General features: G+C 46.3%; 1 protein-coding gene across 1 annotated transcript in view; it reads left to right on the forward strand.

Annotated features, from left to right (window-relative positions):
- Nucleotides 1–228: 228 nt before the first annotated feature.
- ADAMTS3 (ADAM metallopeptidase with thrombospondin type 1 motif 3) overlaps nucleotides 229–12,195 on the forward strand; it is a 135,793-nt gene continuing 123,826 nt past the window's right edge. Inside the window, exons 1-2 of the mRNA XM_073002096.2 lie at nucleotides 229–400; nucleotides 4,330–4,357. Of these exons, the coding sequence (XP_072858197.2) occupies nucleotides 329–400; nucleotides 4,330–4,357 (100 nt within the window). The 5' untranslated portion in view covers nucleotides 229–328. The remainder of the gene's footprint in view (nucleotides 401–4,329; nucleotides 4,358–12,195) is intronic.

Below are 12,195 nucleotides of genomic sequence, written 5' to 3' on the forward strand. Positions count from 1 at the left end.
CGGTCCTCCCCCTGCCTCCCCCGGCAACCGCCCTCCCTTCCCGGGGAGCCCCGATCGCCCTGCCCCGGCGGCGGCGGCGGACGCGCAAGGCAAGCGCAGCGCGCTGGCGCAGGGGGCCGTGCGCGCGCGGGAGCGCCCGGGTAGGGTCCCGATCCGGCTTCCCCCGATCAGGGTATTTTTTTTCCGCCTCTGCTTCCTTCTCGTCGCGATCCCCCGGCCGCCGCCGCCGCCGCCATCCCCATCATCCTGAACGTCTGGAGGAGGAGGAGGAGGAACGCTTCCCGATTTTTTTCCGCCCCCCCACCCGAGCGAGCAACTTTCCACCGGGATGCTGCTCCGCTCCCTCGTCTTCCTCGCCGCCGCAGCTCTGGTGCCGTTGGAAACTTCCGCCGAGGAGCAGGTAAGCGCCGCCGGAGAAAGGCCCGGGAGAAGCTCCCACCCCTCTTCCCTCTTTCAGTGGGGTCTTCATCCGAGGATGATGATGAGGATGGCCATCGTCGTCGTCAGCCAATTTTTTTTTTGGGGGGGGGATGATGGAAAGGCAGCGAGCTGGCTTTTCCCAAACTTTATTCTTCAAAAAGTCCTCTTCGCTTCCCCCCCATCCCCCTGCCCGCCCCACTGCCCGCGCAGCCCCATTGGGTTTGATCGCGGGATGATATGCCTTCCTTTCTGCGGGGAATTCCTGTACTGCTTGGCGGGCAAGCCGCGGCCGCCGTAAGGTTTTAATTTGTAGAGTAAAAGAAGAACTTTGTTTCCAACTTTGTCCATTTGCTAACATGGGCTTTCCTGCTGGCGCGCGCTCTCTCTCCCTCTCCCTCCCTCTCTTTCAATTTCTCTCTCTCTTTCTCTGTATGTGTGAAATGGGTTGGCTTGGGTGCAAGAGAAGCGGATTGCGGGATTCTTGGTCCTTCTGCTCCATCCCACCTTGGAGGAGCTTGTAAATTTTCTCCGCTGTTCCTTCTAGACCATGGACACTGCAGGAATGCTGATGGAAGGGGTGGACTTTCTAGGCTGTACATGATAGCAGCTGGATGCCTCTTTTAATAACTCCAATCTTGTGCCATGCTGGGACTTCTACTTTAGACTGAAGGACTTGAGATTCTGTGCAGGACAGGGTTAGGGTATTGCCCTGAAGTACAGCAAGAACTCTAAGGTTCCTCCCCATATACTCTAAATCCCATATAACATCGGTTCCAGGTGCCTCCTTCAACTTGGTATCCTCCAGATGTGTTACACTACAGTTCTCATAATCCCCAGCCATTACAGAGGCTGCTCCGTGTTTGAAGCTTCAGACCATGATCCAAGCAGTCCACTCTCCTGCACAGATCCCCTGGATGGCTCTGGTTATAGCATCTTTGGGATATGTGTAGGAGAACTCCCTAATGGATCCATCCATTGCTTTCAACCAGGAGTTCCCAACCTTGGGTCCCCAGATGTTCTTGGACTACAACTCCCAGAAAGCTCGGCCAGCACAGCTAGCAGTGAAAACTTCTAGGAGTTTTGGTCTAAGAATATCTGGGGACTAAAGGTTGGGAACCACTGCTTTAAACAGAGCCTTGTCCCTTGGGATCACACCATCGCATTGCAGAAAACTGGAACTGACACATCCTTCCCTCGCTTGTGGAGCATTGGCCCCATGAAAGAAATGCATCCCAGACATCCTCGTGTTTCTCTAAAAATAATTGAAGTGTTTGCATCATTCATGGAACCAGCAAAGGCCACCAGAGGCTAGGAAGCAACCTAACTTGAAAACAGGATAGGGGACAGAAGAAACCATTTCTAAGAGTTTTATGATGTTCCTTTATTTCCTTTATTGGTGAGGAAGCATGAATCTTCGCAGCGTGAGCTTCTTGTTTCCTCTCCCCATCTTTCATTGAATGTATTAAAAAAGCAACACCTTTTTTTTTAGCAGAAGAGTTTTTCCTTCCATCTTTCTTGGAATTATTGCCAGTTTCACCTGGCCTCTTTACCCCAGTGCAGAACTTCTGTATTGTACAGAGCAAAGGGAAGAGCAGTTGATCCTAACACACACACACACACACACACACACACACACACACACACACACACACACACACACACACACACCCCAATTCTACAAGTAGTTCAAAAAAGTAACTTCTTCAAAACCATTTTTCTCATCCCAGGCAAAGTTCCCTGATTTTTGGATTTGGGAATGACCTGGCAGGATCTCAATAGGGTTGCCACTGTGTAGAATAAATTATAGCCTCCTGTGTTTTGTACCTGCAGTCTTAAACCCCGTTATGTTGGAAGAAACCCCATCGGAATAAACATTTGCTTCTGAGTATGCATACTGGAGATTGGATTGTAAATCCATAGAGAAGAAGAAATAGGTTCTTTCCCAGATTTCTTTGATTCATATCAATACTATTAGGACATTCTCCTTGCAAGAAGGTGTTGAGCAAGCAAAAGGATATCGCCCGGCTTTCATCTCCCTGTTTGTTTCTAGTTAAAAAGGTGTTGCAGGTTTTTGAGCTGCTTCGAAAACCTTCAAGACCTGTTTGCTCAAAAGCCATGCTAACTGAAATGCTTTAAATTCTCTAAAGGAACTATTACCTCTAATCCAACATCAGAGAACAAATTTGAGCAGGAGATCCTGATTTAGTGTGCCAGCTTCCGACACAAGCTCGTCTGTAGGGCTCAAAAAGGAATTTCCACTTGTCCCCCTTTCCCCCAGTCCTACACTGCCACTCATGTTAAGTTGAGACACGTTCTGGTTTCTCACAACTGTAGCCCCACATTCCATCTTGGACTTCTCTTTCCTTTGCAATGCGTTGGCTGCTGTGCATGCGAATAGGTTTGCAGGCGGGTCAGTTCTCAAAAAAGGGGACGACGGAGTGAGAATAGAACCATCACGCTTGGTGGGTGAATCCGCACACAGAACCCCATGCTTGTTTCTTCTCTTCTGCCACTCTGTCCTGCACATTTCTGTTGTACCAGCAAAACCTCTGCAGTCTGTGCCATTTTGCGCCACGAACTGTATTTTAGGATGGAAGCAGGCGGGGCTGGGGGGGGAGAGAGAGAGAGAGGCTGCGGCTTATTTAGACTGCCCTGGCATTGTGTCTCTGGAGACCTGTCAGGATCCATGTTTGCTTATTCCCCTCACGCCCTCCATCCCTCGGGAGTTAGAGGTTTAATTAGCTTTGAAAAGGTATTTCTTTAGCCATCAGACACTCATTTTTCTGGCACGGCAGTATAATCTTATAGAATGGCTCATTCAGAAAATTTGGGTTTATGAGCTCTAGCTGTTTATGTGAAACTTATTCTTTATGGAATCTTATTAGGGCATCAAGGAACAGCTGTTTATTCACGTACAGGCCACACCCGTCCGAGTTATGGGTCAGGACGGTGGGGGGGGGGAAAGCAAGAGGAAATATATAGGGAGACGAGGTAGACTTTCCAAGTTTGTCCTTCATAAACTTTTCAACAACATCAAGCCAGAACAGCTGGGGAGCTCAGTGGTTTAGGCTCAGAGGTTGGCAGTTCAAAATGCTTCCTTAATAGGGCCTGGACTCGAGCATCTATAAGGGTCCCTTCCAGCTCTGCAGTTTTAAGATGATGCTGTTGATGATTACAGCTCAATGGAACTTCTACATGACTGTATTGATTAATGCACTGATCACATTTACTTTGTTTGCCTTGTCCTATTCTTTTTAGCTTCATGTTGTTCTCAAAACAACCTGGAGAGGTAAGACAGGCTGAAGAGTGACAAGGTCATACAGTGTGTCCCACGTCTCAGTGGGGATCTGGATTTCCTGAGTCTTGGTCCAGTCCTCTAATCACTGTACAACAGTGTTGAATATTAGGGTCAAACGATGTGCTATGGATAAAGCATTGTTAGAAGCTGGAGTCCATGATTCAAGCTGACCTTTGGGACTGAGCCATCATGCTTGCAAATGCTTGCTTTCTGATGACCAGTCACACAACAGTGTAAGCTTTGTTGCAAACTGCAAAAGGGGTGACAAACTCTTGTTCGACAATCAGATATTTTCAGCATATAAGGAATTTTCTCTCCTAATGATGGGCTATCTGTAATGTGTTGTTTGGCCTTCAAGGATAGAGCAGACCGTGGAAGATTAGTGTTTTTGTGGTTCTTTTGTTCCCAAGCTGTAGGATGAGCTATCCATGTCATGTCCTACTCTTGAGCAATGGGAACAGAACCCTGGGCTAGATGGTTTCAAATTCGAAGTACCCAAGACCAGTTGGGTGCTTCGAATTTGCTACTTTTCCAGCGAGATGCACAGCTGAGCTCACAGTACAATAAGCATTTGTGTAACTTCCCCCTCCATTTCTTTTTTTTTATTCTAGGCTGCCGAAGAAGAAAGTATTCGGACAGGTAAGACCACTAAGTTGGATCATATCGGTTATGACTGATGTTACCCCTTAACTACTGGTAAGAATTCTAGGCTAGCACCAATTCTGAAATCATGGGAAAGTTCCTTTGACTTGCACTCATATTTACATTCATGTGTTGAATACGTTGTGTGTGTGGATGCTCATGTCTACGTAGAATGCTAACTCAACAACCCAACAATCGGTTGTGTGTGGGCTAACTTTGTTGGTCCATTGTTCAGGACTGCACACTCTGCACATGTGTAGAGGGTTGTTTTCTTGCTAAGTCTGCACAGGTTGATAAATATAGTTCCAGTTAATGCATGATAGAAGACACTTGAGGTGCTGACACACAGCAAAGTCATTTTTGGGAGACCCAACAGAAGAAGTTTTCTCTAAAGTCGAGCCGTTCTGTGTTTTCAGACCACCGTTGTGCTGCCTGGAGAATTCTGGGAGTTGTAGTCGAAAAGCACAAATCTGCCCACCTTTCGTTGTTTCTGTTGGGTGTCATAGGTGACAGGATCAATGGCTAGATAGCAACCATCAGGCAGGAACTAGGACGTTCCTAGAGCTTTGGGGGGGGGGAGTTGTGACGAGGAAGGTCACATGTAGCAAGAAGTGTTGCCACAGCATAAAATATTAATGCATTTTATTTGACATAAGCCTTCACGGACTGCAGCCTGTCTCATCTCGGGCATTCAGCCTGATCTCATTTGCCCAATATTGATCTACACCAGTGGTTCCCAACTTTGGGTCCCCTGATGTCCTTGGACTACAATTCCCAGAACTCCTGGCCAGCTAGCGGTAAAGACTTCTATGTGATCTATAGGACTGGAGGTGGGGAAAATGGAATGGACACTTAAAAGGTACTGGCAAGTGATTATCGTAACGTAGCAATCATTGGGTCTAAATTAGGGGTGGGGTAGGAATAATACATTTTGAGTCATCTTTGCTCCCACAAGCAAAAGGAAGAAATCAAAAATGTCCATCTATTTAATTGTTTTAAAAAAGGTGCCATTTCCCTTCAAAACAAAATTTGGGTGCCCCCTGTGTCTTGTTTCCATTATTTTGTTTTAAAATTTTAAAAAATGGAAGTGGTTGCACAAATTTGAAACCTACGAGATTAGATTACTGTAATGCGCTCTGCGTGGGGCTGCCTTTGAGATTGATGTGGAAACTTCAGATGATGCAAAATGCCGCGGCCGGACTTCTAACTGGGGTGAAGAGGAACCAACATATTTCCCCCACGCTGGCCGCCTTGCATTGGTTGCCCATTCATTTCCGCGTTGATTTCAAAGTTCTTACGATTGCTTATAAAGCCCTAAACGGTTTAGGACCTCGATATCTGGCAGAACACCTTCTCCTGCCCAGCTCTGCCAGAGACACTCGTTCCAGCCAGGCCGGGCGATTGAGGGACCTAACACCGAGGGAGGCCCGGAAGGAAAGAACGAGGAACCGGGCCTTCTCGGCAGTGGCCCCTCGCCTCTGGAACAACTTGCCTGTTGAGATCCGCCTGGCTCCCTCTCTGGGTGTCTTTAAAAGCAAACTTAAAACATTGCTATTTAGGCAGGCTTTCCCTCCTGCTGTATTTTAATATCTATAATTTTTTTATATCTTGGATTTTTGCATGTTTATTGGTGCTATTGCTTTTTTCTAAATTTTGCAATGCCACCCAGAGTAGACCATTGGTCTAGATGGGCAGGGTATACATAAATGAATGAATGAATGAATGAATGAATGAATGAATGAATGAATGAATGAATGAATAAATAAATAAACAAACAAACAAACAAACAAACAAACAGTCCTCAAAGTAGCATCTTTGTGCCCCAGAAGTTAGGCAAGGGAACCATTTCCCAGTCTTCATAGCCTTTCCTGTTGAATTGAGCCGAAGTCCAGCCTGGATGGGCAGAGTCCCTCCTGTATTTTGGGCACCCTTCGTGGCTGAGTGCGGTGCTCCCTTTTTGCTATGTTAATGGCTCATCGGGACAGAAGACAGCTTTGCTCAGAACTGGGGCTCTGTTCCACCCCTGGCAACTCCTAACACTAACAGAGAAAGATGAGAGGGCAGACAAGCTAACAAAATGTCTGTGGGCTTGTAATGAGACTCCCTCAACCGCATCTTAATTTCCCCTACATGTGTGAAACAGTCATCATATTTTCTGCATAATGATTGGGGCGGCTGGTGGGGGGGGGGGGAGAGAGAGAGAAAACCAGAATTTCCGTGGAGTTTTAAATTCCTATTTATCCAGCGTTTGCCAAACGGGAACCGTCTCCCTACTAAGAAGATAGGTTGCCAAGCCGGCGAGCGGTTCGAAGTGGAAATCTTTGAGATCTTTGAACTTTTAATATGGAGGGTTAAGCCAGTTCCAGGAGATTTTTAAAGCAGGGAAAGCTTAGCTCCCAACGACTTCAAAAGGCTGCCTTAGAGCTCCTGCAAAGTCATCATATATATATATATATATATTGGTCTAAATCCTTCCTCTGCTTGACAGCTCAACTCATATTCTTAGGGTTTGATTTTTTTTTGCTTTTTGTTTTTTTAATAAGATGATTTTCTGAAAACAAACAGAAATGGGGTTTTTTTTTAAGGAGCTCGCAAGGCAGATGGCTTGGGAAAAAATGGGCAGGACCAGGAAGAGAGGAATATTTGCTGTTAGCCACAATGGCTAGAAGATAAAAGTGCTTGAGATGTGGGAGTGAAATACTTCTGAATGCTAGGTATTGAATGCTACATATTGCACCAGGGCAATGCTTTTGCCTGGGGGGAGAGGATGCTCTTCAGTGGTCCAGCGTGGATGGAATGTTCTAGATTCAGTCACCAAAATGGTAAATAAAACCTTCCTTTTTCTCGCATGCAATTAACCACTAAACCATCTATCTTATCATCTTCTATCACCTTGCCCTGATAGAAGGTGAGATATTGTTTGGTGCATTTGCTAAGAAAACAAAAAAGGAGAACAGGTTTTTTTTAATTGCACACACACATGAATTAAGTGAAATTGCACTTGTAACAGTGCAAATGGGGCCAGATGATCAAACTTACAACGGTTGCTGCTTTCTAATGTGGACTTTTAAAGATCCAAAGCATCTAATGGGTTTATCGCATCTTTTTGAACATCTAGCCAGTCATTCTTCTCCTCTTTTTTTAACATTTTATTAGTCTTTCCATCATTTTATGCTACTGTGTATGCATTTGTTCCTCAGTGGGGAAGAACACTAGTTTTTCATGGAGATACTGACCAGAAGAAGGAGCACTCTTTATTATCTCACTGTTACCTGAAGGGCAAGGAATCTTGTGGAACTTGAAAACTCCTTGGATCTTGAAAAGAATTTAGGAAGGCTTTTTTTGTTAACGTCCCTCTTCACATCAGCTGCAGGAGTATGTGGAGGAAATGGATAGAATAGAATAGGGGTTTAGGTGGCACCATGGGACTGAAACATTGGTCGCCCTGCAAAATGGTGTCCTGCGGGAGGCAAAGAGGGACATGTGACCTTGCTGTTCCTCCTCAATCTTTCCTCAATCTTTCTGTGGCCTTTGACACTGTTGACTTGGGCCCCTGAAGGATGGGGTTCATATCCTGCAGTTATGCTTGGATCGGCTCTCTCTATGGAGATGCAAATCTGTGCTGTGGCCAAGAGTGCCTTTCATCAACTTGGGTTGATTACCAAGCTGCCCTCCTACCTGGATAAGTGAGGCTGAGAGTTTGATTCCCCCACGGTGCCTCCAGGGAGAAGAGCCATCCTGTGTAGCCTTGGGCGAGCCGCTGAAGCCTCTGTGCTGCAAGGTCAGAAGACCTACAGTCGTAAGATCGAATCCACGTGACAGAGTGAGCTCCTGTCACTTGTCCCAGCTTTCGCCAACCGAGCAGTTCGAAAGCATGCAAAATGCAAAAATGCGAGTAGATAAATAGGTACCACCTCGGAGGGAAGGTAAACGGCATTCTGTGTCTAGTCGCGCTGGCCACGTGACCATGGAGGATTGTCTGCGGACAAACGCTAGTTCTATGGGTTGGAAACGGAGGTGAGCATCACCACCTAGAGTCCGACATGACTGGACAAAATTGTCAAGGGGAACCTTTACATTTTTAAACCACTTCTGAGTATTCTCTATCTGGAAAACCTGAAAAAGTGTTGCCATAAGTCAGAACTTACTTGACGACACACTACAGTTGTTCTTGCTGCTGCTGCTGTTGTTAACAGATATTCCATAGTTGTGAAGCCCATTGTGCTAAGCTGTTAACTTTTTCAAAAGTTCAGTTCCTAATGCACGGCACTGCCAGACCCACAGAAGAACAGATTACAGTGGGGCCTCGCTAGACAATGATAATCCGTTCCACCGAAATCGCTGTTTAGTGAAATCATTGTCTAGCGAAAAGTATTTCCCTATGGGAATGCATTGAAACCTGTTTAATGCATTCCAATGGGGAAGAATCGTCGTTGTCTAGCGATCGGCCATAGGAAAGCCGCTTTGCGAACCACCAATCAGCTGTTTAAATTGCTGTCTTCCGAAGCTTAGGTCCCGAAAACCCCTGTTTTGCGAGCGCGGAGGGAGCTGTCAAAATTGTCGTCTAGCAAAAATCGGTTTGCAAAGCAGGGATGAAACATTGTCCAGTGAAATTCCCCCATAGGAATCACTGTTTTGCGAATCGCTATAGCGATCACAAAAAGTCAATGTCTAGCAAAAAAACTGTCATGCAGGGTAACTGTCTAGTGAGGGACCACTGTACTGTTCCCAAGGAGTATACAATGACCTAATGAAACCAGGGCATCTATTTCTAGCCTCCAGAGTGACCTCGAGAGAGAAAAGCAGCCTGCAAAAAAAGTGAGACTGTATCCCTGCAGGCAGAGTTTCGAGACCTTAGGTTTTTGTATCACCACTTCCAGAATCCCCAGCGAAGCAGTGAGGGATTCTGGGAGCGGTAGTCCCATTTTCCAGATGTTGAATGAGCAAACAGCCTCTGTCGTGCCAATGTGTAAGGCACAGACCCGTCCTCATACGTCATCGGGTGACATCTTTTGCTAACAATAAAAGGAGTATTTTTAGCTGTTGTGACGGGGGGGGCAGGGAGAGAGAAAAAATCGGAGGCCCGTCAATCGTTTTTCGGAGGTTACAAAGGCTTCTTGGCTCAGCCACCTCGAACCGCTGCTCTCAAATTCCGCACAGCTTTCAAGCGGGAAGGTGACAGAATTCTGATAACGCTGATGAGTTTCTGACAGGAGCTTGGCTTTCTAATTACCCCGAATGACATTGGCCAGCTGTTTTCGCTGCAGAGGGCACATGTGAGCTTTACTCAGCTGCTCCCTGGAGGCAGAAATCTGACACTCTGGGCTCACCAAATCCAAAACCTTTTAGGCCTAAATCGATAGGAGTATTTTGACTGCACTCTTGAGAATCCTTTGCCATCCTCCTTGTGGCTCAAAGAGGAAAACTGACTTCCACACCTACTATATTGCACAGAAAGTCTCCAAACCACCCACCCCCCAGTCTAAACCTGTTTGCCCCAGGGGTAAATCTCCTGCAAACAAACGGTAAGGCAGACAAAGCCAACCAGGTGGTGCCTAAGCTTTCTGCATTTACGTGTCTTTCTGTCAATACAGGTCAGATGCTGCTCCTGAGGTTGAAGATGACCCCTTATCTCCTAATTTTCCTCCAATGAGCTCAAGGCGTTGTCCTTGACTGTCTTCATCCCCTCTTCTCCTCACAGCAAACCTGTGAGTGGATGAGTCCAAGAGAGGGGGAGAGGGTGACGGGTTGGAGGTTTTCCAGCTCATTCCGTGGCTCATTTAGTACCAAAATCTGGGTTCCCCCAACCTCTGAGTGCAACACCATAACCACTACACCACACTGTCTCATCCTAGTGGTCCTATCTCTGGTATCCACAGGTGGAAATGTTTTCACCTCCAGATGTTCTGAGCTTCTATTTCCACAAATCCTACGTGGTTGGTCCAGCTGGCTCAGGCTACAGGAAGCTACAGATCAGTCTGTCTTGGAAGACCAGTCAATGAATCACTGGCGTAGACAGTTCTGGGTTAGGTACATCAATATAATCTTAGAATGGCACAGCTGGAAGGGGACCCTCTGGGATCTTAGAGTCCAACCTCTGTCAAGGAGGCTCAGTGGGGAATTGAACATCCAACCTCTGGCTCTGCAGCCAGAGACCTAACCCACTGAACTATCCAGCAGTTCATTTTTTGTTGGCTTTCCCCCTTTTAATATCAGAAGCAGCATTTCGCAGAGATATAGACTGCTTCCCTCTAACTTTATGCTGCAGTGCTTTACATGTTTACCCATGCATGGACACCACTGGACTCAATGGAGTTACTTCTGAGTAAACATGACGCAACATTGAACAGAGTGGCAAACTCTTCTGATACTCGTTCGTTCCCAATTACATCCAATTGCTTTCTTTTCCCACATCAGGCAGGCCTCTTTCCTGTGAAACCTGTAAAGGAAGCCCAAGAGAAGTGTCCTCAAGTTTTAATCAGCTCTAATAAGATAAATATGATCAACATGTGTGGTCTAGCAAACCTGAAAGTGGGTGTCAGGATTCCTTCTGGGAATCCTGCTGAATGCACTTTTCTGACAAATGCTTCTCTTTTAGCTAATGTTTAGGGAAACATCCTGTAAGGATAAGAAAGAGTTTGCTTAAATGGATTCTTATAACATGATCATTGTGTATCTAAAGCAGAAATGTGCTGGGGTAGTGGAGGAAAAACAGGGGGGTGGAAGCCATTTAAAATTCCTTCAGTTTGCAAGCCTTCCATGGATCATTCCGCGAGAATCGACATTTGCTTGCAAGGTTTAAGATTTGTGTGTCAAGATCCGCACCCTTACCCATGCATTTTGGGATCGTTCTTTTTCTAGCGAACAGAGAAAAGTTTCCGACAAGCTTAACAGGATGTTCTCAATAATTGGCATAGCGAGGGGGGGGGACCCATGATGAGAAAAGATGCATTTCCACTGCCAAGGGATGAAATTGCATTTCCACAGACTTTAGACTCTGGAAAAAGGACAAAGCGAGTCAACTGAGATCCTTGAATGTCTTCAGGGCTTAAGCGTGTCACATTTGATTTTAATTGTCTTCGGATACGTTGTTTTTTAAAAGAAAACGAGCTTGCTTCTTCCACTTCTCCATTTACAGATCCCTGCTGACTACAAGGAAAGCTTATTAATGCTATCTCCCCCTTCCTCCTCTGTCTCCTTATATTCCATCCCACCTGCTTGTTGGCAGCTGGTTTGCAGCTGGATGAATTTGTTTCAACTTCAGTGTTTAAAGCTGGGGAAGTTAAGTTGGGACCAGCTACGCCTGCGCTACAGCTTAAAGACGAAGAAGGAAGCAAAGCGCAAGCAAAGCGTGCTGCTTATATACCAACCCATAGCGCTCAAAGCACTCTCTAGGTGGTTTACAGCTTAATTATGCATGCAACACATTACCTCCTCCCCCCCCCCCAGCAAGCTGGGTAGTCATTTTACCAACCTCGGAAGGATAGAAGGCTGAGTCAACCTCGAGCTGGCTACTTGGGATTGAACCCAGGTTGTGAGCACAGTTTTGGCTGCTGTACAGCAGTTTAAACACTGTGCTATGAGGCTCAAGGAAGTGATGATACTTGTTCGAAAGCCAGAGTGGGGAGCATGCGGGCTGTGGGATGCCTGTTGTTTCTCCCAGGATCCGACAACACCATGGGGGGGGGAAGTGCCCCACATTTTCAGCTACATGCCCAAATTTTGCAAAGTAATAGGATGCAGAAAAGGCTCTTGGTGTCCTCTAAGGCAGTGGTCCACAACCTTGGGCCTCCAGATGTTCATGGACTACAACTCCCAGAAGCCTTCACCACCAC

This window comes from Pogona vitticeps, chromosome 5, assembly GCF_051106095.1.
Source record: "Pogona vitticeps strain Pit_001003342236 chromosome 5, PviZW2.1, whole genome shotgun sequence".
NCBI lineage: Eukaryota > Metazoa > Chordata > Lepidosauria > Squamata > Agamidae > Pogona > Pogona vitticeps.